We start from the raw sequence: 17,701 nt of genomic DNA on the forward strand, positions 1-17,701 counted from the left end.
CTTTCTACTCCAGTTTCTAATTCACCAACATGGAGTATGGAGTATCACAATTGCAGTTTGAACAAGGCGAGGACATGAGGTGAGCAGGGTGAAGTATGCGGACATGGGGCGAGCAGGGCAAGGAAGAGCCTGGGCTCGGAGGTGGCCTCCACCTGGGCGAGGGCGGGCACGCTGGTGCTGGTGCGGGGACACTCTGGTCTTGGTGCGGTGACGCGCCGATGCTAGCGCAGGGCTGGCGTTGGTGCACGGCGAGGAAGAAGCAGGATCGAGACAAATTTGAAAATCAAACTGTTGAGGGTAGAAATGACTATTCACACTGTTTTGAGGACTGTCTGAAAACTCAAAAACGTCTTATATTTTGAGACATAGGAAGTATATATGTGGCTCGCACGCCTGGTGAGTGTTGACTGTCCAAGTTCAGAGTCTGGTCGACTACAGGTCAATGAGCAACGATGGTGATCACAGCTTCTTCACCACCAATGGCATGCCGAACCCTGGCTCGATGGTCAGCCGGAACACCGGCGCGTGGCGGTACGTCGGCGACGGCGAGAAGGCGAACCTGCTCAGCAGGCGCGCCAGCACCACCTTCAGCTCCGTCATCGCCAGGTTCTGCCCGATGCAGGTCCTGGAGCCGAGCCCAAATGGCGTGTACATGTGCGCCGGCTTGCACGCCCCAGCCACACCGTTGGCAAACCGGCCCGGGCGGAACTCGTCGGCGTCGGGGCCCCAGGCTTCCTTGTCCAGGTGCAGCATCGATCTGGTCACCTGGACGATCGTTCCGCGGGGCACATCCAGGTCGCCGATCTTTATGTCCGTCAGGGCTTCACGCATCATCAGCGACGCCGGTGGGTACAGACGGAGAGTTTCTTGGATCACCATCGTCAGCTGCATTTCGGTGCCAGGTGCAATGCATGAATAGCAAATACACGATGTCTAGATATATGATGATGATGGACAGAATGTTAACTGCTCACAATTTTCAGTCGGTGGAGGGCGTCGACGTCCAACGTGCTCCTCGCATGGCAAACCTCCAGCGCCTCGACACGGGCGCGCTCCTGCCACTCCGGGTGTTTGGCCAGTAACATCAGGCACCAAATGGCGGTGACCGCCGTGCTCTCGTGCCCTGCAAAGTATATGGTCTTGCAGTTGCCAACGATGAAGTCCTCGGCAGTGCCGCCATGGCCAGCACCATGGGAGCCTTTGATGATCGCACGCAGAAGACCGTTATGAGTTGCCTCATTCTCAGCTCCACTCTCGTTCCCGTTGTCCTTTGCCAGTTCCAAGATCAGTAGCCTGACTCTCTCAACCAGATTCCGTATCTCTCGGTTGCTCTTGGTAGGCAGATGCTTCCTGCAACAGCATGAAAGAACTAAGCATGATTCGCCACCCCTTAGTTGTTTCATGTACAGTCCACTGAAATAAATGCCTTCCTACTTCCCTGGCCGAACGTATAGAAAAATACTGGATTAAGCATGGAATATGGATTAACAATATTTTTTACTTACCACAGTGCAGAGAGTCCAACAAATGCATCCTGTTGAGAAATCGCCTTTTGAAGCTTCCTGAGCATGCAGAATATCTCTTCTCCTTTTGCGAAGCTACTCCCGAAGCAAGCCCTGGCGATTACATCTGCTGAGATGTTCCGCACATAATCATCGACAACTATCTCTGTGCTACCTCCTGCACTGTCGAGAATGTTCTCCCATGCTTCTAGCAGCGGAGCAGTTGCATCTTCAATCAGCTGTATCATACCCTGCATATATACAGCATTGCATACCTAAAGCCATGAATACTAGTCCAGGTTAACTGTAAGCAAACTGTGTGTCACTACCTTGATCTTGTCCATGAAGAACTCTGGCGCCATGGTCTTCCTCTGATAGGCCCATTCGTCACCATTCACCGTAAATAACCCTCCCCCTAGAAGGGCTTTTCGAGTTTTCTTCAGATAATTAGGCTTCCCGAGCTCTGATGGTGTCCAGTGGTCTATGTCCTTTACCATGTCTGGCTGAGAAACATGCAATATCTCCCGACCTCCTGACGAGTAAAGGAACACAGAGCCTGTCCCAAATTCATACTTTCAGTTACTTCCATGTTCGAAGAAAAGACATATATGAATGCATAACAAACTTATTTAATTCTTAGATGCACTTAGATTGAACTGACATCGAATATTCTTTTTTTTTCCTTGAATACAACTAATTGTGTCACTTTCATTAGAAAGGTGTCAAGAAAGCAAAAAGTACAGCAAGCGAAACAGAAAACATTTACCTAGGCCTAGTATGAAATGGAAACCGAAGACAACCGGAGAACCTAGAAAACACACTGAAAAGAACAGAGATAAACTAAAACTACAGCAAGGCCTCGGCCTAAGAACCATCTGGAGGTCTAGTGTGCAGAAGGAACCTTCTCAGCACACTTCGCACCTGCTAGCTGCCATTGCCCTGCTTTGACCAAGATGGTGCCTACCAGATACTGGCTATGCAGGCAGCTCAGCCAAACACACATGAGTTCTACAGTATACAGAGCCGCCACAACGTCTACATGAGTGACCGAGCTCCCTTCATCTCGCCAACGCTGACTCGCTCTGCCACGCTAAGAAACCAGTCAAGAAACTGATATATGGCTTTTGGGTGGGTAATGGTCTGAAGACCATAATGGGCTAGAACTGAGTGCCAGACCTGCTGGGCTAAAGCATACTCGGACAACAAGTGAGATATAGTCTCTTCCTGCTTGAAAAAAGGGCAAACCTTAGGGTGATCCAACTGTCGCCTCACTAGATGATCTGCTATCCAGCACCGGTTTGCGCGACCAACCATGCGGAAATTTTGCTTTCAAAGGCACCCAACAGCCCAACGTTGAGTTCCAGGCCGGCGACTAGACCATGCCGGCAAAATGATTTTGACAGGCTGATTTGGCCGAGTAGAGCCTGGACTCAGTCCAACACCAAACAAGCTGGTCGATAACTTCAGAGTCGAGGTCTATACCATCACCAGATGAAGAAATTCCATCAATCCTTGCACATTTAGTGCTCAGCTGATGCCCTGGATCCACCGATTTTGGTGCAGCATCGCGCTGATGGTCCTAGCCTTGAGCGTCCGAGATCCAACCACCACCGGTGCCAATTCAGCGATGGACTGCCCTCCGGTCCATCTGAGAGTCCAGAAGAGGGTTTGCTGACTGTCGCCAACTGCAACCCTGGAGGCCGTGTGGAGAAGTGCGGTGACGTGCCGGCTAGCTTTGATCAGAAGTTGCGACCAAGGTTGAGAGGTGTCAGCTTATTGCAACCAAGGCCAGCACACCCTCAACGACCAGTTCGCCTTTCTCAGGTCTTTTATGCCCAGGCCACCCAACTCAATAGGGTGGCAGATATCACGCAACATGACCGAGCAGCTACCACCGCTGGCGTCTTGCCAGCCCATCCAACAGAAGCTCCCTGTTTTTTATCAATGGCTTCCCGCAGCCACCACGGCATATCAATCGCCAGCATGGTATCGATGGGGGCAGCCGAGATCACCGCGCAGATCATCTGATCATGACGAGCATGCCACCTTTCATGGGCATGCCAGCCTCTTCTGGATGCTGGTGCGCAACCCTGGTGCCACACCAAAGGTTCTCAGAAGCTGAAGAATAGTGCCGCACGTATAACTAAGAATAAAGCTGATCATCGTTACATTCTAAAATACCTGCACCTTCTACCAAAGCATAACTTGCATGATATTTAAGTGGTTGGCAAATGAATAGCCTTGCAACACAAAAAAAAGGGAAAAGGTACAGATTCAGTCAATGGAAATATTAATCACAAGTTACTTATTGATTGCATCATCCACGTGAGTACATGACTGTTCAGAGTTGAAAGTCATCTTGATACAAAATGACAGAGGTAAGTGAATGTTTTGATTGCATAGTTGGGTGCACACAGTCATGGCTTATCGTGCAAAAACAAATTCACTTGTCAAGGGAGAGTTGAGTTTTTTCATCCTTTAAACTGTAAAAATCTAATACTCCATTCCTCCATTCCTAAATACTTCTTGGAAAATATGTTAGTTCAAGTTTTTCCATCCTTTAAACAAATTCACTTGTCAAGGAAAATCTAATACTTCTTGCAAAAACAAATTCACTTGTCAAGGGAGTACTTCTCAAGTTTAAACACACTTGAAAGCAACTTAGCGGTGGTGGATGCATTGTCCATAAAAGTATTTGGTACTACATTATTTATAAGACTATCTACTACCTCCATTCCTACATATAAGACGTCAGGGCAGTTTAATAGTATGTACTAACCTAAGGTGAATGCAAGGATACGGGATTCAACTATTTAAGGGTTGTAGACTGTAGTTCTACTTTTTGAAAATATTTTAGTTGAAGTAGTACATAGATATAAGATGTTTTGGAAAATATGTTAGTTGAAGTAGTACATAGATATAAGATGTTTTGGAAAATATGTACTCCCTCCGTTCACAAATATAAGATCTTTTGGATATTTCAATATGGACTACATACAGACTGAAATGAGTGAACAAACACACTAAAACGCGTATATATACATCCGATTCAGAAAAAAGTTAGAACATCTTATTTGTAAACGGAGGGAGTACTTCTTTGCTTTCTTGTTTTGAGCTTTTCTTTGAGGCTGTGTTGTATGGATCTGGTGCCATCTTGGCGTTTTCTTCTAATACAAAACAACATGCATTTGTGTGTGTGTTCGAGAAAAAAGAAGTAATCTGTACTGTCAACGCTGTAAGAAAATCGCAGTGATAGAGAGTAGCAGGTACTTTAGTCTTGTGACCCTGAATGCAAAAATATAAAATATTCATGACATGGGTCAGGACAACTGACAACAGAAGTTTAATATTTTGTGCTCTTTTGTCAGCTTCTACCCACTTGCCCCATTGATTTACTAATGTGCCTAAGATTATGACAAATGTAAAAAAATCTGATCAATAGCAATTAAGTACTAATAATGAGTTGTGTAACATGGATTAGGTATTACTTACCCTTGAAAAGGACAAACAAACTCACTAGAAAAATGCGACATAGCCATTTCTCTGACAACCGCTGTTTAAAGAGCTTGATGTTACTGACTCACTTGTGTAGATCCATATACCATATAAAATGTCAGTGTACAAATCAATCAAAAGATTTTTGTTAACTAAATCGTTTTCCAAAGCAGTGCAATCTCTGGAACTGATTCGTGGGGAAAATTTTGCCTCACAAAATTTGTAAGTGACCAGAAATGTCTATCTAATAAAGATCAAGATCACAGCATCAGCCTGAAATATTCACATACAAACATAGCAAGATCATAGCATCAAAAGAAACTTGCATACATACCATAAATTTCCTTCCAGACAAGGATGTGAGGGAAGAGGGTGGAGATGTAGTTGTTGCTGTCTTGCTTCTTCATAGGCTTGAGCTCATGTCGGATACGCTTCATCTCTTTGGCGTTGCCATCAAGCAAAGTAGGCTTGGGACCCTTCACTCCTTGCCTTCTCAACCTCTTCCTTGTCTTCTCCGGTCTTAGCCATAGGACGTTACACAAGCAAAACAAAGCTAAGCAAAGAAGAAGAACAAGGATTAGCATAAGTAAGTTCTCCATGAGAGGAGACATGGAGCTGGAGGCGGGGAAGTGTTCCAGTCAAACATTCAGATACAAGACAATGCCAGAACCACCTTCGTACTTGTTCGAGTCTCTGAGCATATGAATCTGACTTCTCTTCTGGTGTATGATTGTTTAATGGTACGCTATTTTCAGATCTTGGCATTCATTAACAATTAGTTTATTGTTAGATGGTCCATGCCACAGCAGCCCCAGTTAGCGAGCCCCAGGAAAGAGTTGTGGCAACTAAGTGTAGTTGGAGCAATCACAAGATCCAAAGCAACTGACAACCAGATTTAACATGTATAGCAAGCTTATTAACTAGATCGATCAGGCAAATACGTTCTGGCTTGACATACAACAGATGGCATGTGCCGGTACCTCGGCGATGAGCGATGGAGTGAAGGCGAGCTTGGTGAGCTGGCACGCTTGCTAGAGCTTCGGTTTGCTGCTGTGAGCTTTTCCTTGGCTCATGCCCGAATGCGTGTGACATATGCGCTGGCTTCCACGCTTGAGGCTTCCATGAGGTACAAGTGTGCAACATCGAACAAGCCCTGGAAAATGGTGCCACGAGGCCTATGCAGAAAACCTATAAGGTTAGGACTATCCAGTCATGTGAGACAACATGTGTGCTTCTGCAGTAAGTAGAAAATACAATACTTCTATTTTCAAGTCAAAATATGTGGCTGACTAAAGTTTTGTCTTTTCTCTAGTAAATTTTACTAATTATGGAAGTACTGCTTTACAATTTTAACAGTAAAATAAACTGTACAAAGATTGTGACAGGGACAACAAGGATACATAATATTGTAAGTATGTAGTTGCTTGCGGTCCTGAAAAACATGATGGTATAATATTCACACTGCTTTCATGCTCTTGTGTCAACTTCCAGTCATTTTCACCAACGATTTTCTGGACACAAAAAGCATGCTCACACAAGATCAAAACATTGCAAGTGGAACCTAATCCACACTGAGTACTACTTCCTACGTTCCAAAATACTTGAAGTTCTAGGTTTTCCTAAGTCAAACATCTTTATGTTTGACCAAGTCGATAGAAAAATATATCACGTCTACAACATCAACTATATAAAGTATGAAAATATGTTTTATGATGAATCTAAGGAAACTAATATGATATTGTAGATATTGGTATATTTTTCTATTAACTTGGTCAAACTTAAAAATGTTAGGACAAACCTAAAACTTCAAGTATTTTGGAACGGAGGGAGTACCATCTAATAATACGCTACAAATATGAAGTAGTCATCTCACAAACTACGTATGTGGGAAATTGATCTTTTACCCGAACAGTGAACATGAATGGTAAACAAGAAGGATCCGAAAATTAAACTGTGCTTTCACCTGTATGGGCATGCTCAATTTAAATAAAGGTATGCTTATTGACTATCCGCTTAAGCAATAATGTGCTTGGAACTTTGTTTGCCGAAGTTGTATGAAGCAGATGTAGAATCTAGATTTGAATATTTGATGTGCCGCTAAACTCAAGGATTTCAAAATGCAGCAAGTGATGGTGATCATATTGTTTTTTTAAGGGACAGGCAGTTGTACTGCCGATGCATTTCAAAGGGGAAGCAACATAATGTCAGTTACCCCCTCCGATCCATATTACTTGTCTTAGATTTGTCAGTTACAAGACAGGGAAAGTAGTTTTCCTAAAGAAAAGAAAGAAAGCATACAAAACTAATCCGGCTCGGGCTCTGGCTCGTTTTCACCAAAGGTGTCTCAAGTAATGGAGGAGTGAGCAAGGGCCATATTCGATTTGACATGCTAAGCACCTGATCAGCCGAGCAGATAGAATTTTGAAAGACTCGCCTGTTTCTCTCCTTCCAAATGTTCCAGCAGCCATAGACAGACACCTGGGAGCAGCAGGAGTCGATAGGCAGGATGAGTGCCGGTTGCTGAAGCCAATCCGCAGTCAGGTGCCAAACCTCGCGTGCGAAGGAGCAATGGAGCAGCAAATGTGCAGGGATTTCAGGCTGTTGATCGCAGAGGTTGCAAGGGCCATTGTTCGGCCAGCCCCGCTTCAGAAGGTTGTCGTTGGTGAGGATGTGTTCCCAAAGCCATAGCCAAATGAAGAATCTACACTTGGGTTCAACTCTAGCCTTCCATAGCTTCTAGACATTGGTGGCTGCAAAAGAACCAGTGAACTGCTGCAGATAAGCCGAGCTAGCCGAGTACTTCAAGTCAGGAGTCCACTTCCAAGAAATTTTGTCGGCCACATCTGAAAGCTGAATATTTCTGAGAAGCAACCAAAGGTCAATGAACTGACGCAGTTGGGTGGCGTTGCAGATGTGTTGCGGCCTTGTGAATCTGAGACTCTAAGTATAGGCATACATACACATACAAGAGCAAATGCATGCATCGAGTCTTCCTCTAGAGAAGGAAATGAGGTAAGGTAATAGAATGTATCTGGAATGGCCTCATGTGGATCCTCTTCATCTGCTGGGTGTTGCCATAGAGTTACATAGGCTTGGGACCATTTATTCCTTCCCTTACTACACATCTACTCTGTAGACTTACCATACAGTTCATATAAGTCAACAAGAGTTTGAGATGGGAGGTAATTAGTGCTCAGCTCCTTCATACGCCTACTCTTCTGAAATGAATGTCACTTCTTATTTTCCTAATTTATTCATTTCTCACTGTTAAAACATTGTTTTCAGATCACAAGGCAACAGTAGACAGCCTTCATTGATCTTCACTGCATGGTGGTGTCTATTCATCAGTAGGATGGTAGAAAACTGGTTTCTGCCTTCTGCTTGCGTACTATTCCCTGCCCTGTTTTACCTCATGAAAACATACAAGCTACCACAAAATATATGGCCTCGTTTGGTTTGTAGGAATTCTGTAGGATAAGATGTTTAAAGGAAAACTTTCTTTGGAGCCCTTTGGTTTGTAGGAATGGATTCCTATTCCTACATAGGATATGAATCAATCCTTCACATTTCAAAGGAAAAGACACATTCATTCGGTTTGGAGGAAACCAAAATGTAGGAATTAGGAGTAGTATAGGAATTTGATAGGATGCACTTGCCATCCTAAGGAATTGTCTTGCCTCATTCCTACGCACAAAATGAGCTTTGAGTGGATGTGTAGATTCCTCCAAAAACACAGGAAATGAATAGTATTCCTACGAAATTCCCGTACGCGTTTCCTACAAACCGAATGCATCTATAGGAAATTTTCCTATGAAATCCTTGTTCCTGCGTTTTTCTATAAAAATCCTCCAAACTGAATGAGGCCTAGACTCAATGGAAAAATTCCTATACTATGCTATGTTTTTAAGGCGGTAAGGCGATCTAAGGCGCTGGGGGGGCGCCTTATCGCCTAGGCGACGCCTAAGCGCCTAAGGCGGACGCCTAAGCGCCTAAGGCGGGCATATTTGTAAGGCGCTGGCGGGGCGCCTTATCGCCTAAGCGTCGCCTAAGCGTCCAAGGCGGGACGCCTTAAAAACAGAGATACTATGCATCAAATGACATCTCTTTCCCTATAGGAATTGAGGTGCATGTCATCTCACTTCCTATGATTTTCCTATTTACAATGATATTCCTATCCTATGGACCAAAGGAGGCCTATACCTGAATACCTCTGCAGCAGTCATGCACTCATGCTGCAAGCAGCTAGTTTAGCTAGGCAAGAGCTACTTATGGAAAAGCAAAAGGGACAAGACAAACCTATACATGAGCATCAACAAATAGAGAAATACCTCACAGCCAGCGCTGGTTAAATTTCTAACATAAGGTGAACTGGAGTCTGGAGGCATCTTGAGTCTTCAGACTGCAGATTATATTAAGACATGGATTGAACTTTGAAGCAGAGATTAATTGCGGTTACAGCAATATGAAGCAGAGGACATCCAATCACAAGTAGCAGTTGAATAACAACAGCAGGCATCAATACACACTTTGCTGAACTGAGCAAAGTGGTGGAAAATATATAGTTTTGAACTCGGTTACAGGAACAACTCAATGGATCTCCTCACTTATCACATTGACCAAAACTTCAAATCAAACTTTTTACAGAGAAAGCACTGCCAACAATCGAGTTCCACCACACAGTAAATTCGGGATCAGTACACATGTACTGGATATCTAGAACATGGACCACCAACTTCTTTTTGTGTCTACAAGTGCTGCAGAGGCACTCTGGGATCCACGACACAGTCGCCTTCTACCACTACTAGTAGGATTTGCAAAGCACAAAACCAGAGCTAAACCGACAAAGCTTACTGCTGGGGCAACTGCAATAAACAGCCATCGACGGTGGGCACATGCTCTGTTTGACTGCTCAGCAACATGAACACCATGTTCACTTGTATTAGTCACTTCCACTGCATCATTAAACATGTCCTGAGTTTCTTCAGCCCCAGGTTCATCAGAACCTTCTTCACCAATTTCCTGCAGATGGGTGTGTTCCTCCACCCCAAGGACATCTCTTTCATTTGTTGCAGCTCGCTCGGACCTCTCGGATTCTGGATCATCTGTAGGAAGTTCATATCGGCAAACTGGGCATGTATTCCTGGAACTAAGCCACGGCAAGATGCATGACGAATGATATAGATGCATGCATGGTAGCTGTTTTGCTCTAGTTCTGAGAGGCATCGGGTCTTTGCAGACTGGACAGATCACAGCGCCATCTGCCTCATGGCTTGTGGAGATAACCAGAGAGGGAAGATTTCCAATGAAAGAGGTCGCTGCAGGTGGAGCTCCTCTTCTGGAACTGTCGTCCTCAGCAAATTGTTCAAGAATCATCTCAAACTGTCTTGCATCAGCATAATCACCAGGATTCCCAACAAAAGGTGTCCTGACATCTGGCCCTTCCATGTCTGCCATCAAGTTGGTCATATTTGCTCTTTGACTTCTCCAAGTCCATACCCCATCTTCAGACTCCCACCCAGTCAATTCACTGGGGCCAATGCCACGTGATTGCTGCTGGTGCTGCTGCATGGCATCAACTGCTTCATCAAAATCAGATTCTTCCAACTGCACATCTTCATCCTCTTGGTCATCTGAATCCCACAGGTCCATTCCAGCATTCATGGGATCAATATCTGTATCGGTATTCATGTAACTCTCGTTGTCAAGTTGAATGGTAATCTCCCTTCCCATCATGCTATGTTGACCTAGAGAAGCATCTGACTCCCCGCCATAGTCCCCAAAACTGATGTTTGATTCAAGCTCGTCAAACACAGAATCAGCATAACTGAGACCGTCACTCTCATCATCTGAAGCATGCCACCTTTGGGACTGGTTCGGTGTAGAATTATAAGATGCCAGCTGTCGCACAACGGTCGGAGAATCAATATCTGCTTCATGGCCCTGTCTAGCTAAGTTGATCAGTTGGGAAAACTGCTGTGAGAATGCATCCTCATTAGATTCAAGACTTGCAGTCCTAGATCTCCGCCTTCTTTGTCGTCTTTGCTGACTAGTGCTGGTTGTTACATCTCTTTGACTATCATTAAGCACAGTAGCCTTGCATTCCCTGCATATAGCTAAAGCTTCAAAGCTATTGGTCACCTCAGTATCCAAAGTAAAAGGTCTCGTGCAAACTAGGCATTGAGCATCGGGTTGGCTGGCAAGAAGCTCATAGTCGCTAGATTGTGTCTGACTGCCAGACATGGGCATCTTGTACTAGTAAATCTGACGCTGAGATGTGTAAGCAATGCGCTGGTGAAAAGAACAAGGGGCGCTATTGCAGATAACAAATGATCTAAATGGAAACAGAGGTATGTCCTGCTTAATTCCTGGGTCAGGTGTTTATCAGATACATTGTTGAGCACGTCACAAAAGTTCTTCCCAGATGTCAACCTGACAAAGAAAAGCAAGCGATTGCTCCAGTTATGACGGAGAAGAAATATGCAGCGTACATTAAACCAGATGACTATGATCAAATTGGATAAGCGATTAAGCATATCTACAAATAGAATGCAATAGCTACCAAACAAAGTATTCACATGACCAAACTGGATACTTTTACTACTGAGGACCAGCAACCACACCAACCAACTCATTTGCAGAGTCCCCCCGTGTTTTCCTTCATTAATTTCCTCTAACATACGATCTTATCAATTTAATCGCCACCCTCTTTTATCACGGAACAGCCTGCCGCAGGAGATCCACGCAGACAAACTAAACAATAATGAAAAGCAGCAGTAGCTATGCAGGAGAGGTACCGAGATCGTACACGCATCACAAAATCAGCAGCCGACTCCCCAATTTCCACTACGACGGGGCGCTAAAATCAAACGCGAGGGAAAAATATTTTGCGCGGATTTGGAGAAGAGCCGCAGCCATTTGCGATGCGACAGCAAACAATCAGATCAGTTGACGGCAAGGTCCAAGGGTTCGAAGAAAATCACCTTCGCCTCGAAAAATCTAGGGCGTGATGCGGCGAGAGAGAACTCCGCCGGCGGGAACAGCGATCTCGCGATGCTGGGGCTCGGCCGCGGGACGACGTCGGAATTGGGGGTTGGGGATCGGCGGATCGCGGAGGAAAGGGAAAGGTTGGAGTTTTTTCTTTTTCTTGAACAGTTGCAGGATTTATTTCGATTTTTTTCTGCGGGAGAAAAGAGATAACAACCGTGGCGGGCTTGTTCGAGTAGGCCCATTAAAGCTCGGCGCTAGGCCCATTTAGAACCACACACACGCGCGCGCCGATGTCCCAGGGGCAGTAGCGTCTTTCCCGTTCGATTCGTCGCCATCACCAACCTCCATTGGCGCCCACCCGCAGAGCTCCACTTCCACGAGACCACGACCACTCACTCGTCACCCTCCCCATGGCCGCCGGCGTGAACAGGCTTCCGCCCCGTCTCACCACGCTTGCGGTCTTCTCCTCGCCGACACCGAGCCCCTTCGGCCCCAACAAGCGCGTCGCCAGGCCCAGGCTCAGGCCCCCGCCGATCTCCATCTCCATGGACCCGGCCCTCGTCGACCCGGCCCACCTCCAGGCGCTCATGCTCGCCTGCGCGCACTCCTGCGCCATCCGCCTCTCCCCGCCGGAAGCCGCCGCGCGGCCGGAGCCCGTCGACATCCGCAAGCTCCGCACCGCCGTGGCGCACAGCTTCCTGGTCGTGTCCGTCTTCTGCGGGACCAGGTTCCTGGAGGAGGACGACGGAGGAGACGACCGGCGCTTCATGGGCCTGGAGCTCGACCTCGGGCTCGGGCGGCGGGGGGAGCAGCGGCTCGTCGGGTTCGGACGGGCCGTCTCCGACATGGGGCTCACCGCCTCCGTCCATGACGTCGTGGTGATCTTCTCCTCTTGATTATACAAGTGGTCAGTAGCGAACTGCGCGAAACCAATGGTTATCGCTGGAGCGCATGTGTTTATGGAACTATCTTCAGTGACTTGTTGCAGGTTCATCCATCAGTGCAGAGGAGAGGAATTGGGCGCAAAATACTTGAAAAAATTACAAGGTAGGTTGCTGACATTGGGTTTTTCTGGTGAAGTCTGAAAGGGGCTAACTTCTGAGTTGACCTAATAGAGGAAAAATAACATTCATGTTTTCTTATGTAAACCGTGCAAGTTAGCAATGACGAAGCAAAAAAAAAAAAATATGATGTTCTTTTCATGGATTCAAGGAATAGAGATAGAGGCCTCTTGCACCGAAACATACAAATCTCCTGCACCATTGGAAAGAAACGACCGAGTGATAAGCAAACAGAAGATAATATCCTGCGTTTGAAATATGTTTCTTGCTTGATAAAACTATCTTCAGGGTATTGTGTTTCTCTGTTAAACATAGCATCCCAGTCATCACGCATATATCGTACTTACTTGGACAGATAACATTACCACGGCTGTTTGTCGGTAGCAAAGCTTACTTGACCGACAGACTATAAAGTGATTTATGTTATGTTTTTCTTGGGGTACAGACTTCACAGTTTTCTTGTATTACTTTGACTGCATATTGAAACATGAACAATGAATGTATCTCTGGATCGACTAAACTCAGAGATTGGAACAACATGCTTATGCACAATACAAAGTACTTGAGCAGAGATAATCATAGTGTCAAAAAACGTCTTATATTAACTTAAAGAGGGAGTATATTTAAAAGGTGCTGATTTATTTGCTGTCCAAAGTTTAAGCTTCATCTAATTTGCTTGTTTCTGGAACAATCTCTCCAGGGTACTCCATAGCAGAGGTATTTATGACATTTCTGCATTATGCACAGGAAAGGAGAGGTATGTCTTTCTTACCTAATTTGGTGGACTTCATGAATGTCCTTACGTGCTATCTTTCGTGTTATCTGTAAAGGAGGAAGCGGTGATCTACTTCTACCTCCACATATCACCTGCAATAGAATCTTATGACAGTATATGATGATGTTTACACATCTTTTGGTACTGTTTGCAGGCCATTTTTTCAAGCATGTGGATTCGGTGATGATGCAATGGGTGCCACAACGATGATGTACACTAGAAACTTGTACAAATAGCATTCCTATGGATGGTTGGCAATCTGCACAATGGTACTACCACGGCTCCTTTTTTGCTGGTTATCTGTTGCCACCTGAGAATGCCGACTGTAAAGAGAGTTCTGAGATCCAGCAGTGATTTTACCCTCTAACTGGATCCAGTATCCATGGTGCCCCAGCCTTTTCTGTCTTCGAGGAAACCACCCGAATAAATTAGAAGAACTTGTGGACATGGTAGTACAACTTATTATCATGTGTGGAAGATGGCATTATCTAGCATGTTCAGAATCCGGACCAGCATTTGTGAATTTACCACTGATGGTAAAAGGGCTTGTTGTGTTTGCAGAGATAAATGTTTGTACACATTGTTTTAGTCCTCATGTATGTCAGCACTTGAACAAAGAGTGAATCACAGAAAGAGAACCTTGATACAATACACAAAAACTGTGGATTTATGGACAGTTAGTGCTGTTGAAATTTTATTGGGATTTTTTTCTTCATCAAGTAATGTTGCAGGGTTGACGACAACATGAATAAATCAAGGGAGATGTGTGCAGGATTTCAACTATATACAAAAGATTAAACAGTAGTTGATATAGCTATGACATTCTGAAAACACACTTTGATCTACCACTTTACAAAACCGAAAGTTTTAGTTACAGGAAACGGTTACTTCAGGGTGATGATTCGACTGGACCAACCAATCCAATGAATTCTTCTTAGCCTCTGGATTTTGTGTAGTAAGATTCTCTTATCCAACTTTGCACAATAATGCTTGCTTCGTTGTATATAAACATCCAAGGCTATTAAATGATAGATCTCCAATCGTTAAACTGCATATCATTTTCCTCGTTATCCCTGTCGAGACAAGTGTAGGTCCATCTGTTCTGCATATGCATTTACCAGCATGTGTCATCATACAGCTGCTTGGAACACATGCTCATCTGGAGTTCCAAATGCTCTCTGTAGGAACCGTTCGACGACTGAAAGGAATTCTTCAGCTCGTTCCTCCTGGGGCAAGTGCCCACAATTCTTGATCACCTCAAATGCCGCGCCAGGAATCGCACGTGCTAGGCGTTCAGCATTCGAAGCTGGAACAAGGCGGTCTGTGTCGCCAGTCACCACTAGCACTGCAATGATAAGACAATCAAAACTATTCAGAAATAACATTGTTTACCGATCTTCTGTAAAGAGAAGATTGTTTTATGTATCGTGTATTAGAGCATTCAAAACTTCATCTGAAATTTCTAGGGACATCAGCACATATTCAGTCCAGTAGTAGCACTGAATTATACACAGGTAAGGATAAGATGCTCATTAGAAGAAGCATATAGTTGAACCTGGGCATGAGATCTCAGAGAGCCTCTTCGAGACTGGCACTCTTGACTTTGGTGAAGAATCTGTAATCATGGATATAGTGTACTCCAAGAGAGCTGTCTCCCATCCCTTGGATCTTAGTGGCTGAAAGAAACTCCATGAACAACAATATGAGTATGAGTAGGTCTTTCTCACTTGGTGATATTTTCCTAGAGAGAACTCACCTTGGTGTAGCCTTGAATAACATGATCAGTTACTTTGCTTGGGTCATACCATGCATTACGAACGCCCGTTACGCCGAATTTATCCATGATCAATCTCACCTATGAAAAGGAATGGAACCACAAAAGTTGCAGGAACTAGAAGTGTCTGTATTTTGACTATTTGATCAGTAAGTTCTAAATTTTGTGGATTTTTTAGGGCCCTAAATTTTGCTTGTGTTTTAGCCAGTAGTGAATCAGGAAAGAGCAACGTACCAGACTCGCCGCCAATGAAGAGCGTAGAAAAGCCACAAGAAGCTTAGAAGACAAAGCTCTGACCGTATCCTGCACTGCCATGACCAACTTCAGAACAAGCCCTGCAAGCCACATACACATGCCAAGAAACCCTCTCCATATCCTAGCAAATGGATTTGGTGCTGCATTGTTATCATCAGAATCCTTCTTGTCTGCCCCTTCCTGCTCCCCTACGCTGTTCTCTTTCTCACCCTTCCTCGGCGCGAAAATCGCCGGTGCAACCAGCACTAGCGCCACCACCAGCTCAGGCGCCTCGAAGTACGCCTCCACTGCAACGAGGCAGCCGGCAGAGTGCCTGGGATGACCCAAACCGGAAAATTAATCTCAATGTCCTTGATAAAAAAAAACTAGCGATGCAGTGACACAGAGAAATGCAGTGCAGGGTGTGCATCTGTACCCAACAAGGACGGCCTTCCCGGGGCCGAGTTGGTCTATGAATGCCAGTGTGGCCATGGCCGAGAAGGCCATGGAGTAAGGGTTGAGAGGCTTGGTGTCATCGCCGGACCGTCTGGTCCGGGAAGTCAGGCCAAACGCCGGCCGGTCGAAGGCGAGGACCTTGGCGCCGGCGATGCGGGCGAGTGGCCGCATGACGCGGCTCCAGGAGAACACCGACGCGCCGAAGCCGTGAAGCAGCACTATGGGCAGCCCGGCCTGACTCCTGGCGACGGCGGAGCCCGAGGACTGGCCGCCCGAATCCTCGTCCTCGCCATGGGCGCATACCTTGTGGTGGACCCTGACGCCGTTGAACTCGTAGAAGCTGCTGTCAGGATCCGCGAGCGCGTCCGGGTCGAGGAGCTCGTCCTGGTCGATGCCGGCCACGAGCCGGCGGCGGCGCGGCGGCATCTGCGTACCGCTGCCCGGAACCGATCCTGCGTTTGCTTCGGGGTTTAGTTTAGTGCGTGCTTGTGTTTGGGGAAAGTGAAAAAAGATATTCGCAATTATGAACCACTTTCTAGCGCAACGATCCCAATTTTTCGCTCCAGGAAGAAGAACACCGCAACCTCCTTTTTTCGGAACACCAATTTGAAGCATCTCCTATCCTATCGAAATGTAAAATCTTTCACCCCCAATGCAAGAAAAGAAAGTTACCGGCAGGGAACTCGGCGGCGGCGGCTGAAGGCGGGGGAGGACCGGCCGTGCGGCGAGCGCGGAGCAGTGGAGGACGGCTCTGCGCGGCGGCGGCGGAGGGGAGAATGTTTGCGACGGCGGGCGGCGGGGGTCGGAGGGAGAGGAGCGTCAGCATCTGATCAGGCCCCAGCCGGCGCGGGAAGCCGACGAGCGGATGGTCGTTGGCTGGAAGGATTCGGCGGAAGCTTAGCGTGGATTGCGTGGGGGCCGCCGGCAGTGGCACGACGGCCTGAGGCTGTAATCCGTGAGCTAGCGATGTGTCAGTGCTATTGTACGTTGCCCCTATTTCAAAATTTGGATCTTGTGCCGACCAGCTTAGCATGGTCACAAATCCGATAGCCTAACAGCATCTTCAACAGCCTCGCAACGCTGTTTCCAGTGCGCTGTTCCTAAGTTTTCACACGTGAAAAGATAGTTTCCCCTCCCCTCCTCGACCCTAGCCGCCGGCTTCGGGCCTCCCCTTGTCCCTTCCTTTCCCGCCGGACCACGCTGCCCGGCAAAGCCCACCAGCGTCGGTGGCGGCGGGGCTCTTCTTCATCCCGCTCGGAGGCTGTTGGCGCGGGGCGGCGGTGGACGGCGGTGCTTCGCGCTGGTGCAGGGCGCGGAGGCGGGCCCTGGCAGCGGGGTAGCAAGGGCTTGGTGGCGGCGCGGTGGGCTGCACGGGGCGGCTCGCGCTCGTGGCTGCGGTGGCGGCCAGGTCTGGGCT

General features: G+C 46.6%; 4 protein-coding genes across 5 annotated transcripts; 1 reads left to right on the forward strand and 3 right to left on the reverse strand.

Moving 5' to 3' along the window:
* Nucleotides 1–214: 214 nt before the first annotated feature.
* On the reverse strand, nucleotides 215–6,158 carry LOC123103151 (cytochrome P450 714C3). The gene is made up of 6 exons (XM_044524646.1): nucleotides 5,978–6,158; nucleotides 5,332–5,550; nucleotides 1,832–2,058; nucleotides 1,506–1,753; nucleotides 975–1,350; nucleotides 215–885 (listed from the first exon to the last, which is right to left on the reverse strand). Exons 1-6 carry the CDS (start codon nucleotides 6,138–6,140, stop codon nucleotides 460–462), a joined length of 1,659 nt encoding a protein of 552 aa, XP_044380581.1. The 5' UTR covers nucleotides 6,141–6,158; the 3' UTR covers nucleotides 215–459.
* A 349-nt stretch (nucleotides 6,159–6,507) lies between these two features.
* On the reverse strand, nucleotides 6,508–12,283 carry LOC123103152 (uncharacterized). 2 transcript variants are annotated; one of them, XM_044524648.1, is made up of 3 exons: nucleotides 11,978–12,283; nucleotides 9,849–11,426; nucleotides 6,508–9,396 (listed from the first exon to the last, which is right to left on the reverse strand). In XM_044524648.1, the coding sequence occupies exons 2-3, from the start codon at nucleotides 11,241–11,243 to the stop codon at nucleotides 9,343–9,345; spliced, it is 1,449 nt and encodes a 482-aa protein (XP_044380583.1). In that variant the 5' UTR covers nucleotides 11,244–11,426; nucleotides 11,978–12,283; the 3' UTR covers nucleotides 6,508–9,342. The 2 variants fall into 2 exon arrangements, with proteins under 2 accessions (XP_044380583.1, XP_044380582.1); XM_044524647.1 differs by lacking the exon at nucleotides 6,508–9,396 and having other exon boundaries at nucleotides 9,493–11,426.
* On the forward strand, nucleotides 12,277–14,490 carry LOC123103154 (acetyltransferase NSI). Its single transcript, XM_044524650.1, has 4 exons — nucleotides 12,277–12,862; nucleotides 12,973–13,031; nucleotides 13,746–13,802; nucleotides 13,975–14,490. The coding sequence occupies exons 1-4, from the start codon at nucleotides 12,395–12,397 to the stop codon at nucleotides 14,054–14,056; spliced, it is 666 nt and encodes a 221-aa protein (XP_044380585.1). The 5' UTR covers nucleotides 12,277–12,394; the 3' UTR covers nucleotides 14,057–14,490.
* A 79-nt stretch (nucleotides 14,491–14,569) lies between these two features.
* LOC123103153 (bifunctional epoxide hydrolase 2) lies at nucleotides 14,570–17,263 on the reverse strand. The gene is made up of 6 exons (XM_044524649.1): nucleotides 16,957–17,263; nucleotides 16,265–16,736; nucleotides 15,829–16,162; nucleotides 15,577–15,675; nucleotides 15,376–15,496; nucleotides 14,570–15,165 (listed from the first exon to the last, which is right to left on the reverse strand). Exons 1-6 carry the CDS (start codon nucleotides 17,108–17,110, stop codon nucleotides 14,951–14,953), a joined length of 1,395 nt encoding a protein of 464 aa, XP_044380584.1. The 5' UTR covers nucleotides 17,111–17,263; the 3' UTR covers nucleotides 14,570–14,950.
* Nucleotides 17,264–17,701: the final 438 nt, after the last annotated feature.

The sequence above is a fragment of the Triticum aestivum genome, chromosome 5A (genome assembly GCF_018294505.1).
Source record: "Triticum aestivum cultivar Chinese Spring chromosome 5A, IWGSC CS RefSeq v2.1, whole genome shotgun sequence".
Taxonomy (NCBI): Eukaryota; Viridiplantae; Streptophyta; class Magnoliopsida; order Poales; family Poaceae; genus Triticum; species Triticum aestivum.

Bases quoted from the DNA above. Each gene is read 5' to 3' on its own strand.
- LOC123103151 (XM_044524646.1), bottom strand. From the start codon at position 6,140: ATGTTGCACACTTGTACCTCATGGAAGCCTCAAGCGTGGAAGCCAGCG. The intron at 5,551-5,977 runs GTACCGGCACAT...TTCTTTGCTTAG, and splicing joins CTCCATCGCTCATCGCCGAG to CTTTGTTTTGCTTGTGTAAC. The intron at 886-974 runs GTGAGCAGTTAA...ACCGAAATGCAG, and splicing joins CCCTCCACCGACTGAAAATT to CTGACGATGGTGATCCAAGA.
- LOC123103152 (XM_044524647.1), bottom strand. From the start codon at position 11,243: ATGCCCATGTCTGGCAGTCAGACACAATCTAGCGACTATGAGCTTCTT.
- LOC123103154 (XM_044524650.1), top strand. From the start codon at position 12,395: ATGGCCGCCGGCGTGAACAGGCTTCCGCCCCGTCTCACCACGCTTGCG. The intron at 13,032-13,745 runs GTAGGTTGCTGA...CAATCTCTCCAG, and splicing joins ATACTTGAAAAAATTACAAG to GGTACTCCATAGCAGAGGTA. The intron at 13,803-13,974 runs GTATGTCTTTCT...TACTGTTTGCAG, and splicing joins TTATGCACAGGAAAGGAGAG to GCCATTTTTTCAAGCATGTG.
- LOC123103153 (XM_044524649.1), bottom strand. From the start codon at position 17,110: ATGCTGACGCTCCTCTCCCTCCGACCCCCGCCGCCCGCCGTCGCAAAC. The intron at 16,737-16,956 runs GTAACTTTCTTT...AAGCAAACGCAG, and splicing joins CGCCGCCGAGTTCCCTGCCG to GATCGGTTCCGGGCAGCGGT. The intron at 16,163-16,264 runs GTACAGATGCAC...GGGTCATCCCAG, and splicing joins GGGAAGGCCGTCCTTGTTGG to GCACTCTGCCGGCTGCCTCG.